This window comes from Barbatula barbatula, assembly GCF_947034865.1.
Source record: "Barbatula barbatula genome assembly, chromosome: 15".
Lineage (NCBI taxonomy): Eukaryota > Metazoa > Chordata > Actinopteri > Cypriniformes > Nemacheilidae > Barbatula > Barbatula barbatula.
Window position 1 is genome coordinate 21341420 of NC_136778.1, and position 20652 is coordinate 21362071.

The window sequence follows — 20652 nt, forward strand, 5'->3', positions numbered from 1 at the left end:
CAGGGACAAATCGATTTTAAGCCCCTACCGTACATTCACATGCAAAAACACACACGCTGGGCTTATGGAGGAATGTGGTGGACGTGTGTGTGTTGACGCTTCAATACTACAGTATGTTATGTACACACATATTGCTTGAGGAGACAACATCCATCTGAGTTATGATGTAATTTTCACTGCAACAAACTTTTACTGCATTGAGCTGAAGTCGCACACAAACTCACCGAGTGGCGAGTAGTAAAACGGGAAGAGGGTGGGGTCGCTGGAGAACTCTGGAAGTGTGAAGAGCCCTCCAGGAACAGAGTTCCACATCAGTCTGCTTCTGGACATGTGCATTCGGATTCTGTCGTGAATAATCTGCAAGAACAACACGTACACCGACATCTTCATTGTGCGGCCTGTGCACTTCTGTGTGGTTAATATAAACAGTTTAAAGTAAGGGATAAATAAATACATTGAACAGTAACAGGGTTCATGTAATGACAGCCATTGATTCTGATTTCATAACCGGAGAGAGCAATGGTGCATGTCCTCAGCACAGTAAACAGCCACCGGAACAGCATTTCAGTCTAGCTTAAAGGACAGTGTCACATCTCAGCGAGTTTATGGGCATCCTTCAGTAAAGTGCTACTGTAACATTATGTCCTAACCAGGAGTGAATTTCAAGAGACAAGCAATTTGTTAGTCCACACAGAATGTGAAATGCGGAGAGACGTGACACAGTCAATCTGAAAGCTGCCATCTTTTAGGTTTAAAAATAAACAGAAATCAGTTATTGTGTCCTTTAGCCTGAATCACAACGGTTTCGCTTATAATAATCATTTATAAGTTAAGCTGTTGGCTTCGATTTCACAGGAAATTCAGTTTGAGGTCATTTGGTTTTGTTTACCACGTAAAAATGAACACTGTGTGTAAAGTAACCTGCATGTTTATGTTTCAAACAGAGATGGCGACAGAGAGGCAAAAGCTCCAGATTGCAAAAATAATTTTGCGACGTCATTTGGAGCCAGAGTCTGCGCAGTAGTAAGCGTGTAGTGGAGCAGCGGAAAAAGGGTCCCACCCATACTCCCTATATGCTCTTTATAAGATCTTATAACAATCTAAAAGCATAAAATGAGAGAAAACATCTTTGATCAAAATATATTTGACATGCAATTGGATTTTTTAGCTTAACTGATTCACATTAGTTGGCGGAGATGGCGGGGTTCATGAACTATACTGCAGCCCGCCACCAGGGGGCTAATTGCTTTGGCTTCACTTTTCAGGCTGTGTGCAGCGCTGCTCGGGAGTCGTGACCACTGATCAGAATGTGTCTCGGTGCCTTCTCATGCTGATGTTATAATGTGCTGTTTGTGGGGTGGATTCATCGTGTCAGGTGTACACAGTAAGTGAAGCGTCTCGCTGGTCTTGAGCTGTGGAGCAGGGAAATGAACTCAGTGTGGCATACGTTCTGATGAAAGTATCGGTTCGCCCGAGCCCATGGAGAGGGCGTTTGATTTATGTGGTTAATAAGATACCACACATACACAACTTAAGCATTTTGACTGCCTCATGCTCCACTTCTCTGGATTTATACAGATTTGACTCATGTCTGTCCCGATGTGAATGCACGCACATACCTCCAATGCTCTTCATTTACTTGCATGTGAGTGTTCATGTCTAATATTGATGTTTGTACTGTTATTAGCATCATTATTAATAAAGGAAACAGCATATCTGCCTCTAGAGCAATTAAACTGCAATAACTGTGACTGCTTTTGGTTAAACGAAACAAATCTAGCCTTGTCCTAAAGTCGATTTGGATAAAGTGTTTGCTAAATATATATGGGGGGGATTTTGGTGTAGGAAAAAAAGACATACATCAAATTGGTCAAACTGCACGGCTGGTCATCTTAACACGGTGTTGTCATGTAAAACAAAAGTAAAATAAAAATGTTTTTTTTGTTTTCTTTCTTTACTACAAACCTACATGACATTTACACCATTTTTTATGTCTTAGTATTATGTATTACTGTGTGTTAATTATAAAGTTTTCACTGACTGCACTCTCTTTGTGTCACCGCTCTTGAATGAACGGTCTAAGAAAATCAGTCTGACGTCTGCGCTGGGAATTTCACAGCGAGTCACTCGGCTCAAAGTGCTCCTAGCAGAACAGAAGCGAGGGATTAGAAAAGCTCCAGATGCCGACAAGGGTCTCAGACTCAGCAACCAGGAAAACACCGCATGATCCGTTGACATGAAATGCATGCAGTTGTGTTTTTTAATGTCAGAACATGTGAAAGAGGGTTTTCAGGTTAGATTATGGCACCTTATTGTATTTATTTGTTTTCTGATAGGGTCATAACAATACTAAATGCAAATTAGAAATCGCTACTTCTCGTACCGTTGTTATTACAGTAGAATTTTGAGTCAATGCCGTTTGTTGTCATATCAATTCAGATGAATTCTAGAAAACACCTTAAGAGTCTCCACCAGCTTCACCACCATCACCATGGTGATCACAAATCCTGCTCTCGGCCTGATTTATGAACACATGTATAGTCCATAATGTCTGGCAGTTCTCAGTCTGGTCTTGTTATTAAAAGACACCACCTTCCAACACCTTCCCGAGATGAAGAATTACAGCATCCGAGAGCAAACCTGACGTCGAGCCGGCCAAAGCTGGCCTGCGTCCTAAAAAAGTTCTCAAAGAAAGTGTCTGGATGTGAGGGAATGTTTGTGTAAACCCGTATGCGTTCGTGTGTGTGTAGGAGAGGTCTTGAAAAGAGCCGGTGTGTTTGATCATGACAGGTAGCATCTCTTTATGTGTGACAGCAGCAGGTGATGAAAGCGTTCGAAGAAAACAGAAGACGCCACAAAGGGAGAGAGACAGAGTGAAAGAAACCAGAAGGGAGAAATTTGCCAGTCCATGCGAGATTAACATAAAGTACAAAAGTTTCCATTTAGTTCAAGATTTTACTGCTCCTGTCAAACAATAAAATCATGTAAAGGGAAAAGGCAAGAAAGCTTTTTTTTGTTTTTATTATCATTCGGTAATTAGGTGGTGGAGTGAGATGTCGCTCAATATCATACACTGAACCTTTACGCTGCAGTGTGAAATTCTGTTTTTTTAAGATCCTAAAACTTTTGAAACTTAAATTATATTTGAAATCCTAGATGTTCAATCTGTTCTCAGACAATTCAGAAATGCAAAACTAACTGGCAGTTCTTCATATTTTGTGTAATGCACATCTCTGGACTAACCTCAAGTGTGGTCAAGACTATCTTTGTGACAGAGGAGAAGTAGGCATCCCATAGGAACTGGGTCTGCTGCCGCAGGGCCAAGATTTTGTCAGGACCTACAGACCTGGTGATCGATGGAACCTAAGAGAGAGAGAGAGAGAGAGAGAGATAGAGATGACGCTCAGCTCAGCATACTTACATTCTCCAAAGATTGAGGAACTAAAAATGTATATAGGAGCATTTGGGAATAGGTTAGAATGGTATGGTCAACAGTTTACATAGACCTGATTCTAATTACTTTACAATGGTACCTAGACAATTTGTGACAGTTTTATGATTTGTAATTGTTGTTGAAAAGATTAATGTTGATCTGAGCCATCAAACTGTCCACTGGTGTTCAGAAAAATCCTCCAGGTCCTTTATAATCTTAGTTTTTCAGCATAGTTGACGCCATTTTATTTCAAATTTGAGATTCATCTTTTTATTAGAGACTCACACACAACTATTACAAATGACCTTCAGTGACGCTCAAGAAGTCAACATCATACCATACAAGTGTTATCACTTACATATTACTACCTCACTGTGACAGGCCAAGTGTCTGATCATCTAATAGAAAACCGTTGAAACCAGTCCTATGTTAATATTTATTGTTTTCTGAGCAATCATTTTTGCAGTTTAGTTTATTGTCTTTTAACACTGAAGAAAAAGTTTCGAGCTCTTAAAGTTTCAGTGTTGTTTTATAGTCCAATAAACTCTTTTATCTTGAAAGATCAAGGAAATGTAGATTCCTTGTGATCCAACCATTTCAAAAGGATAGTGCTAAACAAATAACCTGTGCTTCTCAAAAAGTTTACGGATATTTGCACCAACACAAAATGATCACAAGTGCAGCAGCGACGAAAGCCCTACTCGTGATTGGTTCAAATGTGTCTATGTATTTTATGTTTGCATGACAATTGTCTACAATGTTCTTATAGAGTCTCATTAATTGTGATAACACAAAACTGTCATTAAAAAACTACAGTTCTGTCAGGATCACTATTGTCAAAATGATTGACAATAAGCATACAGTTTACATTGGCCATATGGGCTTAATCTGGGCAAACCTCCCTGCCCAGCCATGCAGCCAGCATGAATAAGGGTGGGGAGAGCAGTGATAACCCACCTTAGGGTAAACAGAACAGGACAGCGAGGACAGCACGGCAAGTTTGTTTACCATTATCTAGGAAGACTGAATGGTAGGTTCACTCGTGAAAGTTGAGGTGAAGTTGGGGAAGGAGGAGGGTAATTAACGATAAGCTGCGAATAACTGAATCAGTTTAAAACAGAAACTGTGATAGCATCATATTTCTATAGTTACAGTAGATCATCTGATGTGAGCTTGACCAACATAACCTCCCAGAACTATCGCTATACGCTAGATTTTATGTTTTTTTAAGTCAGAAGTGAACTCGTTAATTGCATTAAAAACTTGCCCGAATATGAAGATATCAATTGCATCTGCAAATGTAAGCAAATTCTTCTTCTGTATTTGGATGGAATTATAAATTGACTTGATTAATGAAGGCCTCGGGGAAAAGTGTGATTCAATTTTCTTCTCTAAAGATATTACGGCACTTAAAGCCTCCTCATTCATGGCTCTGCGCTCCTCCTCATGAGAATTTCACTGCCATTTAATTAAACTTCCCAGTGCAGTGAATGGTCACTTTAGAAAATGCAGGATTTGAAGTCTACTGCTGCCGAAAAGCCTCAAATCTCAAGACTTCCTTGAACAATATTTTCATTTGATCCATTTTTAATACAACTCCTGTGAAACCGCTCAGTGTTTGTGATATGTTTCTGTGATGGAATGATTTTGGAGTTATTTGGCATTGCTGGTCTGATGTGAATGTGTGTATACCTGCAGCAGTAATCTCTCATCCCCGATGATGGCCGCTTTACTCCAGTCAATAATCTCTGAGAACGGCAGCTCCCATCCGTTACTCAACAGCACAGGAATACAGGCAGCCTGCGTAACACATACAACACATGAAACAAAACCCCTCTACACAACGTCAAAATAATACTTTCACAATTTTTTTTTATCAATAAAGTGTTGCGAGAAATGTTCACAGACAACCTAAACATAACATTTCCCAACAGTGGAGGGATTCCATTGTTCCTTTACAAGGAATTCGCCATGTTGTTTCTACAGTGGCCCTAAACGGACCACAGCCCTGTGTCCGCCACCGTAGTGCTTCGTATGGGAGAGGTGTAGTGAGCCGTTGGTTGCAATTCACAACCAGACCACTAGATGCTGCAACAATTCACACACAGGACCCTAAAAGGTTTGACTTAGGGTTCTTTGAAAATTTTTTATTCATCCCAGATAATGTTGTCATGTTTTCTTGCACTGAAGTCATAATTCATATTTTTTAATTTAGCCTTTATCCGACCCTTAAAATTGAATGAGTATTTTTTCCTTTTCACCAACAAAAAAGATAGGAATGTCTTCTTTTGAATCACACAAGACGGACGACAAGGACATTCACGTTTACTGGCTATGTGGAGGATTAAACACTCGTAATTCTCAAAGAGACACAGAAAAGCCTCATTCAAGGATCCTACTGTGCATTAAACTAAACTTAATCAAACACAGCAAGGTTGAATAGAAATTGCACATTCACACACAAACAAAAAAATGTGCATCTCATTGAAACGCATGGAGTTACGTTTAAGCTCAGTTTATTTGTATGCACCGTGTGTGTCGTTTTAGTGCCTGGTTTACTAAATGCATTATGCAAATTAGGTTACAATGTGAACGCACCAACAAATGAGTCCAATTCCTTATGTTGCAGGTTGTGGATGGGGATGCATGGGGATGACTTAATCGGCCCTTTAAATGTGCACTTCAACGCACCTCAACCATCACAGTCTCACTTAATCATCAATTCATGAAAAACTGTTGCTTTGATCAAATGAAAACGTGTGTTTAAAAACCTGGTTTTTTAGAGTTCAATGCTTATCTCACCAGGCAAGTGAAGATTCAATTTAATAACATGGTTGACTTAACAGATTTCTTTAAATACTGTCATTAAATATTAATACTGCGCTCATGGCAGCATATAGTAAAGTAATAATAGTCTCCCAGACCGGATATTAAAATGATATTCATTTCCTTTGTGGGGATATGGTTTTCTCATGGGCTAGGTGTGATTTTTTTGTGTTTGTTTGTGTTAAGCTGAAGTAGGGAAGTCTTAGACCACGTTTACACAGAAAAGTTGAAAAGTTTCACGTACACACGACAAAGTAAAAAAAAAACATCTGTGTTTACACAGATCAGCAAAAATAACGAAAACACTGTATTACGCATGCCACGCCAGTAGTTGGCGTCATCACTTTGTAAAGTAAAAATACCAGAGTCCCTGACGATTGATTGACGGTTTATTGGAAAGCGGACTTCCGTCTGTTAGGACTCTGTCCTTCCTGTCTCGAGCTTTATAGCTCCTTGGGCATGGGGCAGAGTCATGACATTGCCACGTCTTTCGGGTTTCTGTTGTGTTATGTGTGGAAACACGTGGCTTTATGTTGTTACTTGGCGCCACGTGGCTTCCTGTTATGTCTCTCAGCCCCACCCTCCTATCTCTTGTAATTTCATAAGGGTTTCATTCCCACCGTCTGCTTTGTGTTTCACCTTAGTTAGGATTTTATTCCCATCACCTGGTCTGTTAATCACTCTCGTTATGGTTTCATTCCAATCACCTGTCACCACTCTCCCCATGTAATCACTCCTCGTTAGTGGCTCCCTTTATATAGTCTCAGTTTCCCTCTGTTCTGTGTCGATGCATTGTCTAATGTTTATGTTAGTTGTAGCACTAGATGTCTTGCGCTCACGCCATTGTTCCTGTTCCTGTTCCTGTTCCTGTTCCTGTTCCTGTTCGTGTTCGTGTTCGTGTTCGTGTTCGTGTTCGTGTTCGTGTTCGTGTTCGTGTTCGTGTTCCTGTTCCTGTTCGTGTTCGTGTTCGTGTTCGTGTTCGTGTTCGTGAACTTATTATTTTCACTTTTCTTAAGACTTTTTGTCCCCCTCGTGGGAAGTGTTTGGTTTCCTTGTTTTTTGGTTCATGTTTTCCCCATTGTGGGTGTTTGATTTAAAAAAAGTTTCTATTTAACCCCTCGTCTGCCTGCATCTGGGTTCTGTCCAAGCCATTTTGTGACACCGTCGTAAAGAGACCTTACGATACAGAGCACTGCATTTCTCCTCATTCATAGTGAAGAGAAACATGCGCACAATAATTAGAATATCATAAAAAAAATTATGATATATTTCACTAATTCCATTCAAAAAGTGAAACTTGTATATTATATTCATTCATTACACACAGACTGATATATTTATTTACATTTTGATGATTATAACTGACAACTAAGGAAAATCCCAAAGTCAGCATCTCTTATGAATATTACCAAATTAGAATATTACTTAAGACCAATACAAAGAAAGGATGTTTTGAAATCTTGGCCAACTGAAAATTATGAAGATGAAAAGTATGAGCATGTCCATCACTCAATACTTAGTTGGGGCTCCTTTTGCCTGAATTACTGCAGCAATGCGGCGTGGCATGGAGTCAATCAGTCTGTGGCACTGCTCAGATGTTATGAGAGCCCAGGTTGCTCTGATAGTGGCCTTCAGCTCTTCTGCATTGTTGGGTCTGGCATATCGCATCTTCCTCTTCACAGTACCCCATAGATTTTTTATGGGGTAAGGTCAGGCGAGTTTGCTGGCCAATTAAGAACAGGGATGCCATGGTCATTAAACCAGCTACTGGTTGCTTTGGCACTGTGTACAGGTGCCAAGTCCTATTGGATAATGAAATCTGCATCTCCATAAAGTTGGTCAGCATTAGGAAGCATGAAGTGCTCTAACACTTCCTGGAATACGGCTACGTTGACCTTGGACCTCAGAAAACACAGTGGTCCAGTGCCAGCAGATGACATGGCACCCCAAACCATCACTAACTGTGGAAACTTTACACTGGACCTCAAGCAACGTGGATTGTGTGCCCCACCTCTCTTCCTCCAGACTCTTGGACCCTGATTTCCAAAGGAAATGCAAAACTTTACTTTCATCAGAGAACAGCAGTCCAGTCCTTTTTGTCTTTTGCCCAGGCGAGACGCTTCTGACGCTGTCTGTTGTTCAAGAGTGGCTTGACACAAGGAATGCGACAGCTGAAACCCATGTCTTGCCTACGTCTGTGCGTAGTGGTTCTTTAAAGCACTGACTCTAGCTGCAGTCCACTCTTTGTGAATCTCCTCCACATTTTTGAATGGGTTTTGTTTCACAATACTCTCCAGGGTGCGGTTATCCCAATTGCCTGTACACTTTTTTCTACCACATCTTTTCCTTCCCTTCGCCCCTCAATGTATGTGCTTGGACACAGAGCTCTGTGAACAACCAGCCTCTTTTGCAATTACTCTTTTGTGTCTTGCCCTCCTTATGCAAGGTGTCAATGGTCGTCTTTTGGAAAACTGCCAAGTCAGCAGTCTTTCCCATGATTGTGTAGCCTACTGAACTAGACTGAGAGACAATTTAAAGGCTTTGTAGATGTTTTGAGTTAATAAGCTGATTAGAGTTTGGCACCAGGTGTCTTCAATATTGAACCTTTTCACAGTATTACAATTTTCTGAGATACCAAATTTGGGATTTTCCTTAGTTGTCAGTTATAATCATCAAAATTAAAAGAAATAAACATTTGAAATATACCAGTCTGTGTGTAAGGAATGAATATATTATACAAGTTTCACTTTTTGAATGGAATTAGTGAAATAAATCAACTTTTCAAATTATATGACCAGCACCTGTATACAAACAAACAAAGATGGCGAAAAGTTTGGATATTCGAAAGTTTTTCTTCCATCTACTCGTCCTCCTGGGTCAAAATATTTTGCTGTAGATAAATAATTAGTCTCCGTTGGTGGTTATAGCCCTGGTGTAGTAAATCTACACTTGCTGGAGAAGCGTTAACAAACTATTGCGCAGCACAAAAAACCAATGTAATCCGCCATTGTTGTATGTGTTTTCTCTTCGTTGTGTTAAATTCATCACCTAATACACATGCGCACGTGTTTTCTCATTCTTGCGTACTTCGGGGTTTACACGGAAATGAGAACGCTGTGGTTTTTAAAAACTTGCACTTTGAAACCCGTTTTCAAAAGTTTGCGTTATCAGTCCCCTAAAACGCTGTTTCCGTGTAAACGGACAACCAAATCACATAAATAGTTTTGCTCTTTTACTTGAAAACGGTCTTGTGTAAACGGCTAATTCTCCGTCCCAAATTGTTGTACAAAGTTTTAAAATACATCAAAAATCATATAAAAATAACCAATGATTTGGTTAAAGGGACAGTTCCCCAAAACGACCCAAAAATGAAAATTCTGTCTTTGTTCTCAGATTTGGAACAACTTGAACCAGAGTAAATAAATACAGAACTCTCTTTATTGTGTGTACTATCCCTTGAATACGTGTTCCCCATCCTACTTTCCAAATGATTACATCACTCCTGGTATTGTACACAGCTGCTGTAGGTTTGGATCGGGGACAGTCTTTTAATTCCAGATGACACCTGTCTGTCTAGCAGTAGTATGGAAGGAGGATTGTGCTGACGATATGTGGAGTTTTTGGTAATCCCACCTCACCTTTCACACAGCCCCCCCTCCCCGCTATCCAGCGCACACACGCACGAGCACACACACACACTTGTATATTTCTAAATGGAAATGGTTGACAACAGTAAGACTATCCCACAGTCCCAATGTCCCCACATACAGCATCATCTAAAAGCCTTTTGATGTCTGTTTTTCAAAGTGCTCCCATCAGAGAGCACAACACAACCGACTTACAACTGAGAGAGATGCAAAAATACTGAGAGGATTCAAACACCCTGTGTTTACCTTCCATTTTTGACTGACAAATATCATTTCTGACAGCCTAAGATGGGCCTGAGACATTTCTGTCACAATTGTCTTCATTTAATGTTTCATGTTAAATGTTACTTCAATGTAACCTGATCAATGTGGCCCAACAACCTGATCTTAAAGTTATCGTTCACCAAAAACTGAAAATTCTGTCATCATTTACTCACCCTCTCATTATTTCAAACCTGTATGACTTTCTTTCTCCCACAGATCACAAAAGAAGATATTTTAAAGAATGTTGTTCACTGGCACCAATTCACTATGTTACCAAGTTTGATAAAACATTAATTTTGGACCCTGCTCACAGTGCAGGATGAGAACAAACATGTAAATAACCTCATAGAGAGAAGAATAGAAAAGGAGTGAGAGAGAGAGAGAGAGAGAGGGAAAAAGAGAGAGAGAGAAAGGGAAAAAGAGAGAGGGGGGTTTATTAATAGATCTCTTCACCTCTCCTCTTCAATATACGTAAGAATCACTGGGTGTTTGTGAAAAGATGACAGAATGTCAATACCAATGACCTTCACGTCAGTGTAGTGTAACCTCAGGGCTCAAAACTGCCGAGCCCTAAATACATTTAAGCCAATAAAATGAATTAAAGATTTTTAGACAGGCAAAGTTTAGAGAAACCGACCTGCAGGGCCTCAAGAAAGCGGAAGGAGCCGAGCCGTCTCCCCCGAGGAACAAGACAAAAACTGGAGTTGTGCAGCAGCTCCTGATAATCAAACCTGTGGACACACAAACACAAAATGGCAAAAACATTAGATTGAAAAGATCCTCTTGTCCCTTGAAATGTACTGTACACAAAGATATATAACACTTTTTTTTCAGGCTGTTTAATTGAATTATTTTCATTTTTGTTTTCATATACACACACAAGTGGCCAGTTGTAAAAACAGCAAGTGGAGCTAATGATAAGATTCATTCCTTAATCACCAGGTATCACAGAACACCCACCCACCATAAGCAACACAAGAACTAATAGAATGGAATAGAAAATAATATAATATAATATGATATAATAGAATAATAGAATAGAAACAGATAATAGAATAGAAACAGATAATAGAATAGAAACAGATAATAGAATAGAATAGAAACAGATGATAGAATAGAAACAGATAATAGAATAGAATAGAAACAGATAAAGGAATAGAAACAGTAAAAGAATAGAGTAGAAACAGATAATAGAATAGAATAGAAACAGATAATAGAATAGAAACAGATAATATAATAGAAACAGATAATAGAATAGAATAGAAACAGATAATAGAATAGAATAGAATAGAAACAGATAATAGAATAGAAACAGATAATATAATAGAAACAGATAATAGAATAGAATAGAACCAGATAATAGAATAGAAACAGATGATAGAATAGAAACAGATGATAGAATAGAAACAGATGATAGAATAGAATAGAAACAGAAAAAAGGAATAGAACCAGTAAAAGAATAGAGTAGAAACAGATAATAGAATAGAATAGAATAGAAACAGATAATAGAATAGAAACAGATAATAGAATAGAAACAGATAATAGAATAGAAACAGATAATAGAATAGAAACAGATGATAGAATAGAAACAGATGATAGAATAGAAACAGATGATAGAATAGAATAGAAACATATAAAGGAATAGAACCAGTAAAAGAATAGAGTAGAAACAGATAATAGAATTGAATAGAATAGAAACAGATAATAGAATAGAATAGAAACAGATAATAGAATAGAATAGAAACAGATAATAGAATAGAAACAGATAATAGAATAGAAACAGATAATAGAATAGAAACAGATGATAGAATAGAAACCGATACAAGAATAGAAACAGATAAAGGAATAGAACCAGTAATAGAATAGAATAGAATAGAAACAGATAATAGAATAGAAACAGATAATAGAATAGAAACAGATAATAGAATAGAAACAAATAATAGAATAGAATAGAAACAGATAATAGAATAGAAACAGATAATAGAATAGAAACAGATAATTGAATAGAAACAGATGATAGAATAGAAACCGATACAAGAATAGAATAGAATAGAAATAGATAATAGAATAGAAAAAGATAATAGAATAGAAACAGATAATAGAATAGAAACAGATAATAGAATAGAAACAGATAATAGAATAGAATAGAAACAGATAATAGAATAGAAACAGATGATAGAATAGAAACAGATAATAGAATAGAAACAGATAATAGACTAGAAACAGATGATAGAATAGAAACCGATACAAGAATAGAATAGAGTAGAAACAGATAATAGAATAGAAACAGATAATAGAATAGAATAGAAACAGATAATAGAAAAGAAACAGATGATAGAATAGAAACCGATACAAGAATAGAATAGAATAGAAACAGATAAAGGAATAGAACCAGTAAAAGAATAGAATAGAAACAGATAATAGAATAGAAACAGATGATAGAATAGAAACAGATAATAGAATAGAAACAGATAATAGAATAGAAACAGATGATAGAATAGAAACCGATACAAGCATAGAATAGAAACAGATAAAGGAATAGAACCAGTAATAGAATAGAATAGAATAGAATAGAATAGAATAGAATAGAAACAGATGATAGAATAGAAACCGATACAATCATAGAATAGAATAGAAACAGATAAAGGAATAGAACCAGTAATAGAATAGAATAGACGATAGAATAGAAACGGATAATAGAATAGAAACAGATAATAGAATAGAAACAGATGATAGAATAGAAACAGTAATAGAATAGAATAGAATAGAAACAGATAATAGAATAGAAACGGATAATAGAATAGAAACGGATAATAGAGTAGAACAGATAATAGAATAGAAACAGATAATAGAATAGAAACAGATAATAGAATAGAAACGGATAATAGAATTGAAACGGATAATAGAGTAGAACAGAACAGAACAGAACAGAACAGAATAGAATAGAAACGGAACAGAAACTGAACAGAAACAGATAATAGAACAGAATAAAATAGAATAGATTAGAAACGGAACACAAACTGAACAGAAACAGATAATAGAATAGAACAGAACAGAACAGAACAGAACAGAACAGAACAGAACAGAACAGAACAGAAACAGATAATAGAACAGAACAGAATAAAATAGAATAGAATAGAATAGATTAGAAACGGAACACAAACTGAACAGAAACAGATAATAGAACAGATGACAGAACAGAACAGAACAGAACAGAACAGAACAGAACAGAACAGAAACATAGAATAGAATAGAATAGAATAGAATAGAATAGAATAGAATAGAACATCATAAGAAAAGAATAAGAACAAGTGCTATTGCTACAGTATATATTTTGTATAGCATGCAGGGTATGAGCATTTTCTGTATGCACTTTATTCCTCGATGACCTGCTACATTTTCCAAAAAGTGCAGTAAACTAAAGAAGTTTGTATATTGTACTATACACAACAACTCAATGTGCTCGCTTTGACCTTTTGGATGAATCAGAATGAATGACCTTGTCTCTTTTAAACATCTCTTTCTAGATGTAGACTCTTTCATAGGACTTTGAAATGTTAAGATATTTTACACAAAATTGGATTTCAATGTATTATTTCTGTGATTAATAGACTCCACTCATTGAATTGAACACGCATTGTAACTTAGTAAACAATGTAAACCTGTAAAATCCCATAGGAGACAAATCAAGATACGGATGTTATGATAGAGAGGCGATGATGGAGGGCTGCTGTTATTTCCTCTCTTCTGCTGACAGTCAGTGTTAATCTGACTGCAGCTCACTCTCTATTTAATTATCTCATAATTACTCCCTCTCTCTGCTTCTCTTCTATTATCTCCATCATGCATCAGCCGCCCAGCCAATATGCAGACGAATACGTTCGTTTTTTTCTACTGCTCGATTGAATGAGCAAATGCAGTCCATCTGTTATTTACTAAAGGCTCATGAAGCTTTTGAGGGTCTCTGTGAACTGACCCATAAGAAATCATTATCATTGGTTCTCCTGAACATCAGTGAGATTAAATGGAAAGCAAATAAACATTTTCTTAAAAAGTCTTATCTGCTTCTTCGATACAGTCTCATTTCTCATGGGAAAAATGTCTGCATTAGAGTTTCAGAAGAGATCTCAACAATGAGTGCATTTACATGCACAAAATAAACGGATATCTGCATTGATGTCACCATAGATAGTCTGTACAGTAACTAAACGTGCTGCAGGGAATAGGTCAGAAGCTGTATTTTTATATCTTTTCTCATGTCCGCAGTACCTGCATATGCAACCATAGTTTTTCATTTTGCCGTTTCTGCATCAACTGCATGATTCGAGAGTTTTATGCATTATTTTACTGTTGCTTCCGTTTGTGACTTTTACTTTTGCACTGTCAGACATGCGCACATAAACACAAATGGAAGACAACCGGTAAAGAAGTTTACATGCATTGTGAAATCGGTTGTAATGGGCAAAAAACATACATTTTACGCGTTTACGAGACCTTACTTGTTATCAGCGTATTCCGTAAGCATACCTTAGAGAGACATGCAAACGCACTCATTGTCACAAACTGAGCTCAGATATAGATTTGGCCACTGCTTCAGGCATTCATTATTCTGAGTCATTGATAGCGTCATGTACAACACACGCACCTACACTTCTTTACTTTCACACACTCACAGGCATGCACTCAAACACATTTCAATATTTTATTTCCTTGCACAGACACATCGAATCCCATCTGCCAAAACACTGGTGGGTGGAAATGTAATCTCTCCGCTGTATTGTAAATAGCTTTTCCCTTACTAAAAAACCCCAACCTTTTTGATCAGAACAATCGCTACAATAAAGGTCTAGACATCTGAGATTGGTTGCACTGCTAGCTTTGTTGCTCGTGGAAGCAACAAAGTTGTAAGAATCACTATGGGACTCGCTCTCTCAGATGAATCAAACCTCTCGACTTGTTTTCTTAAGGGTCTCAAGCAGGAAGAATATACAGAATATATACAGGAAGAATAATACAGCTCTTTAAAACTTTAAAAACTTACACATATACAAATTCAACAGTCTGTTATATTGCTTGCTTTAGCAACTCTACCAGTGAAAGCTTTTGATGCAAATTTCCTTTATTATTGAATTTAATAATAGAGAATTTTATTAGCTATTAAAGCAACGAATTACAGTTTTTTAAAGGACCTTATGACGGAGCCTTAATTTTGATAGGAAAGTAATGTATGGATGAATGAATGATACTTCTAAATACATAAATACTATATAGACCACTTTACAAGGTGTAAACACTGCTCCAGAAGCACTTACAGTTTCATTTAAATTAATCTTTTTTTTAATCCTACACAACTGAAAAATATTCATTTAACACTATGATTTGGTTGTAGACGGTTTTATTGGATGCATGCGTCTGGCCCATAGTTAACTTCTGCCCGTGTTTGGTTGTAACAACTTTTTAATATTAAATTGATATTAATATGAATTTCTATTAATATTTTATTGTATATTACTTGTATAAAATTATATTAAACTACTGAACAGTTATAGATTTAATCATACACTAGACTTGATTATATCTCACGGCGCCGATCTAACCAATATAGATATTATACCTCAAAGTGATGATGTCACCGATCCCTATTTTATAGCATGTACACTGTGCACTGCAGGAATCGGCTGTTTAACTTGTTATTGACAGGGTAGAACAATTACCTCGACTACTAAAGATAGTTTTGCAAAGAGCTTGCCAGATCTGACTCCTTTAATAACCATACCAATAAATACAGAATCGCTCGATGACATGACCAGCAAATTGGGCACTATTTTCTTTAATAATTGGAAGCTGTCGCACCTATGAAGTCAAAAAAGAAAAACATAGCACCATGGTACAATAGCACCACTCGCGCCCTTAAAAGAAAAACACGTAAACTGGAGCGCAAATAGAAACAAACCCAACTAGAGGTCTTTAAAATTGCGTAGAAAGAGAATGCAAACTGTTATAAAAAGGCACTAAAAGCAGCAAAGGCTGAGCACCTCCGTAACCTCGTAGAAACGAAAGAAAAAATTCAAGGATTTTATTTAGTACAGCTGCTAAATTAACAAATAAACAGACATCACCTGACCTGGTTATTCTGCTATATTCCGCTAGCTATAATATCATCAAGACAAGATGATTCCTCCCAGCTATCCAAATTGGCGGAGTGCATCGAAGATATAAAACATTGGGTGACTTGTAATTTCCTTCTTTTAAATAAATCAGAAATATTACTTATTGGACCAAAGCCGAATATTTCCGATTTTAACCTGCAAGTTGAAGGCTGCACGGATACTCCAACAAATACAGTAAAAGATCTAGGCGTTATATTAGACAGCAAACTTTGACTTTTCGAAATCACATCTCAAATGTTCAACAGCTTTCTTCCACCTTAGAATTGTTGCCAAATTACGAAATATTCGATGTGTTGCTGATGCAGAGAAGTTTATTCATGCATTTGTGACTCAAGACTTGAATGGATTTTCACTATACATACAGAAAGTAGTGTTTTTGGCCAAAAGAGGCATTTCGCGCTGCCGCAAACTGTTAAACCTGGCACAAAGTCTCCATAAAATGGAAATACAAAAGGAACTTAAATCTTAGGTGTAAACAGTGAACAGTTTTTCCCCAAAAGGTAAGAAAAATGTCAATATTTTTGCAATAATTAAACGGTAAATGCTTGATGAATGCTGCCAACACCACCATTTGTGTAAAGAAAATGAAACACAACAGTGACAGCTATCATGAGACGCTCCGCTCGGCAGGGGCAGAGAAATATGAGGTATATTCAGGTTCAACTTAAGACGCCGTGACAAATTCAGACGCACATGAATGCTTAGGAATAATCTGCAACCGCATTCTGCATGCATGGGTGCGTTCAGCAGGCATTCTTCTACACCTTCCATACTTTGACCTGCATACAGAAAACAACTGCCCCTGAGATGAATGCTAAACAATAACACATAGTTATGTATCTAGCATTAAACTATTCAAATCTTTTACATAGAATCAAATTCCTCATCTAGAAGAAAATAGAAAGAATCCATCAAAACATGAGGATCCATTTATTAAGCTTGCCCCGGTAGCTCAGTAACATAAACAGTAGGACTGTCAACAACTGCAACATAAAACATTCATTGAATGGATTCAGGCCTGTAAATCTTTTCCTTTTTCCAGCCCAGAGCATCATGGGAGGAGGTGGAAAAAGACTCGGTATGAATGAAATCACGGCTCTGTTTCTCATTCTCCGCTCAAAGCGCCACATAAAGGGCAAATGCAGGGACGTAAAGGCCTGTGACAAATGCGCTGACTGCAAAGGCGGCGCTATGCATTTTTTATTAGCTGTTAATCCATTCCTTGTGCAACTCAATATAAATCAAATTACCAGTCTAGCATGCTGTCACTGACTACAGTAATTAGATGGAATAGCGACTCGCAGGGTGCTGCGTTTCTTTCAGGTGGAAAAAAGCTCATATATTGACATTGTATTTACACCTGCGCATTGTTCTGGTGGATTCAGGTTTTTCAATCACCTGGACAAAAGGATGGACACTTCCAGTTAGTAGTATGAGGGAGAAACAACTTTTTCAGCTAGTTTTCTTTGTCCATAATACATAAAGCGAGAGCTAGCCTATTTTTAATTGCTTTATCAATTAGGCCTATTGTGTCACGTCAGGTTAGAACAGTGTTAGTCAGAATAGACCAAAAACGAAACACATTTGCAATGGAGATGAGTAGAGAAAGTAGAATTTGAACCTGCGATAAGGCCGGCACAAGAGTCAATATGCTAACAAGCATTAGCCGCTAGTGTGCATGTTGATATAAGGCAGTGAGGCTTGCACACCGCAGCTCATAACAGTACTTATAAGTGAATCACAAAAATTTGGGGTTGGATAATAGGTTCAAAGCAACCTCCAAATGACAACTGCACTTTCCTGTTCTACTGGAAATGATTGTATTACTGTACTATTAATGAGGCAGCGTTTGGTACATCGCCTCAGAGGATGATTTAAGCAGTAATAGATTAAACTACATACTGTTGCACATTCATCTGTCCCGGCCACAACTTTCTGACAACCTATCTGACATACAGAATTACACTTTAATAACAGTCACACTGTATGTCGCGCTTTAATAACAGAGACACACTGTATGTTGCGCTTTAATAACAGAGGCATACTGTATGCCGCGCTTTAATAACAGATACGCACTGTATGTCGCGCTTTAATAACAGAGACGCACTGTATGTCGCGCTTTAATAACAGAGACGCACTGTATGCCGCGCTTTAATAACAGAAACACACTGTATGCCACGCTTTAATAACAGAAACACACTGTATGTCGCACTTTAATAACAGAGACGCACTGTATACCACGCTTTAATAACAGAGACGCACTGTATGCCGCGCTTTAATAACAGAGACGCACTGTATGCCGCGCCTTAATAACAGAGACGCACTGTATGCCGCGCTTTATTTACAGAGACACACTGTATGTCGCGCTTTAATAACAGAGACGCACTGTATGCCGCGCTTTAATAGCAGAGACGCACTGTATGCCGCGCTTTAATAACAGAGACGCACTGTATGCCGCGCTTTAATAACAGAGACGCACTGTATGCCGCGCTTTAATAACAGAGACGCACTGTATGTCGCGCTTTAATAACAGAGACGCACTGTATGCCGCGCTTTAATAACAGAGACAAACTGTATGTCGCACTTTAATAACAGAGACACACTGTTTGCCGCACTTTAATAACAGAGACGCAATGTATGCCGCGCTTTATTAACAGAGACACACTGTATGTCGCACTTTAATAACAGAGACGCACTGTATGCCGCACTTTAATAACAGAGACGCACTGTATGCCGCGCTTCATTAACAGAGACACACTGTATGTCGCACTTTAATAACAGAGACGCACTGTATGCCGCACTTTAATAACAGAGACGCACTGTATGCCGCGCTTCATTAACAGAGACACACTGTATGCCGCACTTTAATAACAGAGACGCACTGTATGTCGCACTTTAATAACAGATACGCACTGTATGCCGCGCTTCATTAACAGAGACACACTGTATGTCGCACTTTAATAACAGAGACGCACTGTATGCCGCACTTTAATAACAGAGACGCACTGTATGTCGCACTTTAATAACAGAGACACACTGTATGCCACGCTTTAATAACAGAGACGCACTGTATGTCGCACTTTAATAACAGAGACGCACTGTATGCCGCGCTTTAATAACAGATACGCACTGTATGTCGCGCTTTAATAACAGAGACGCACTGTATGTCGCGCTTTAATAACAGAGACGCACTGTATGCCGCGCTTTAATAACAGAAACACACTGTATGCCACGCTTTAATAACAGAAACACACTGTATGTCGCACTTTAATAACAGAGACGCACTGTATACCACGCTTTAATAACAGAGACGCACTGTATGCCGCGCTTTAATAACAGAGACGCACTGTATGCCGCGCCTTAATAACAGAGACGCACTGTATGCCGCGCTTTATTTACAGAGACACACTGTATGTCGCGCTTTAATAACAGAGACGCACTGTATGCCGCGCTTTAATAGCAGAGACGCACTGTATGCCGCGCTTTAATAACAGAGACGCACTGTATGCCGCGCTTTAATAACAGAGACGCACTGTATGCCGCGCTTTAATAACAGAGACGCACTGTATGTCGCGCTTTAATAACAGAGACGCACTGTATGCCGCGCTTTAATAACAGAGACAAACTGTATGTCGCACTTTAATAACAGAGACACACTGTTTGCCGCACTTTAATAACAGAGACGCAATGTATGCTGCGCTTTATTAACAGAGACACACTGTATGTCGCACTTTAATAACAGAGACGCACTGTATGCCGCACTTTAATAACAGAGACGCACTGTATGCCGCGCTTCATTAACAGAGACACACTGTATGTCGCACTTTAATAACAGAGACGCACTGTATGCCGCACTTTAATAACAGAGACGCACTGTATGCCGCGCTTCATTAACAGAGACACACTGTATGCCGCACTTTAATAACAGAGACGCACTGTATGTCGCACTTTAATAACAGATACGCACTGTATGCCGCGCTTCATTAACAGAGACACACTGTATGTCGCACTTTAATAACAGAGACGCACTGTATGCCGCACTTTAATAACAGAGACGCACTGTATGCCGCGCTTCATTAACAGAGACACACTGTATGCCGCACTTTAATAACAGAGACGCACTGTATGCCGCACTTTAATAACAGAGACGCACTGTATGCCGCACTTTAATAACAGAGACACACTGTATGTCGCACTTTAATAACGGAGACGCACTGTTTGCCGCACTTTAATAACAGAGACGCAATGTATGCCGTGCTTTATTAACAGAGACACACTGTATGTCGCACTTTAATAACGGAGACGCACTGTT

At 38.2% G+C, this 20652-nt stretch overlaps 1 protein-coding gene across 1 annotated transcript in view; it reads right to left on the bottom strand.

Annotated features, from left to right (window-relative positions):
* Positions 1 to 20652, bottom strand: part of LOC306904977 (exostosin-1) — a gene marked incomplete at its 5' end in the record, with an annotated part of 169303 nt that overhangs the window by 19507 nt on the left and 129144 nt on the right. Inside the window, 4 exons of the mRNA XM_079475278.1 lie at positions 225 to 357; positions 3244 to 3363; positions 5126 to 5233; positions 10808 to 10901. Of these exons, the coding sequence (XP_079331404.1) occupies positions 225 to 357; positions 3244 to 3363; positions 5126 to 5233; positions 10808 to 10901 (455 nt within the window). The remainder of the gene's footprint in view (positions 1 to 224; positions 358 to 3243; positions 3364 to 5125; positions 5234 to 10807; positions 10902 to 20652) is intronic.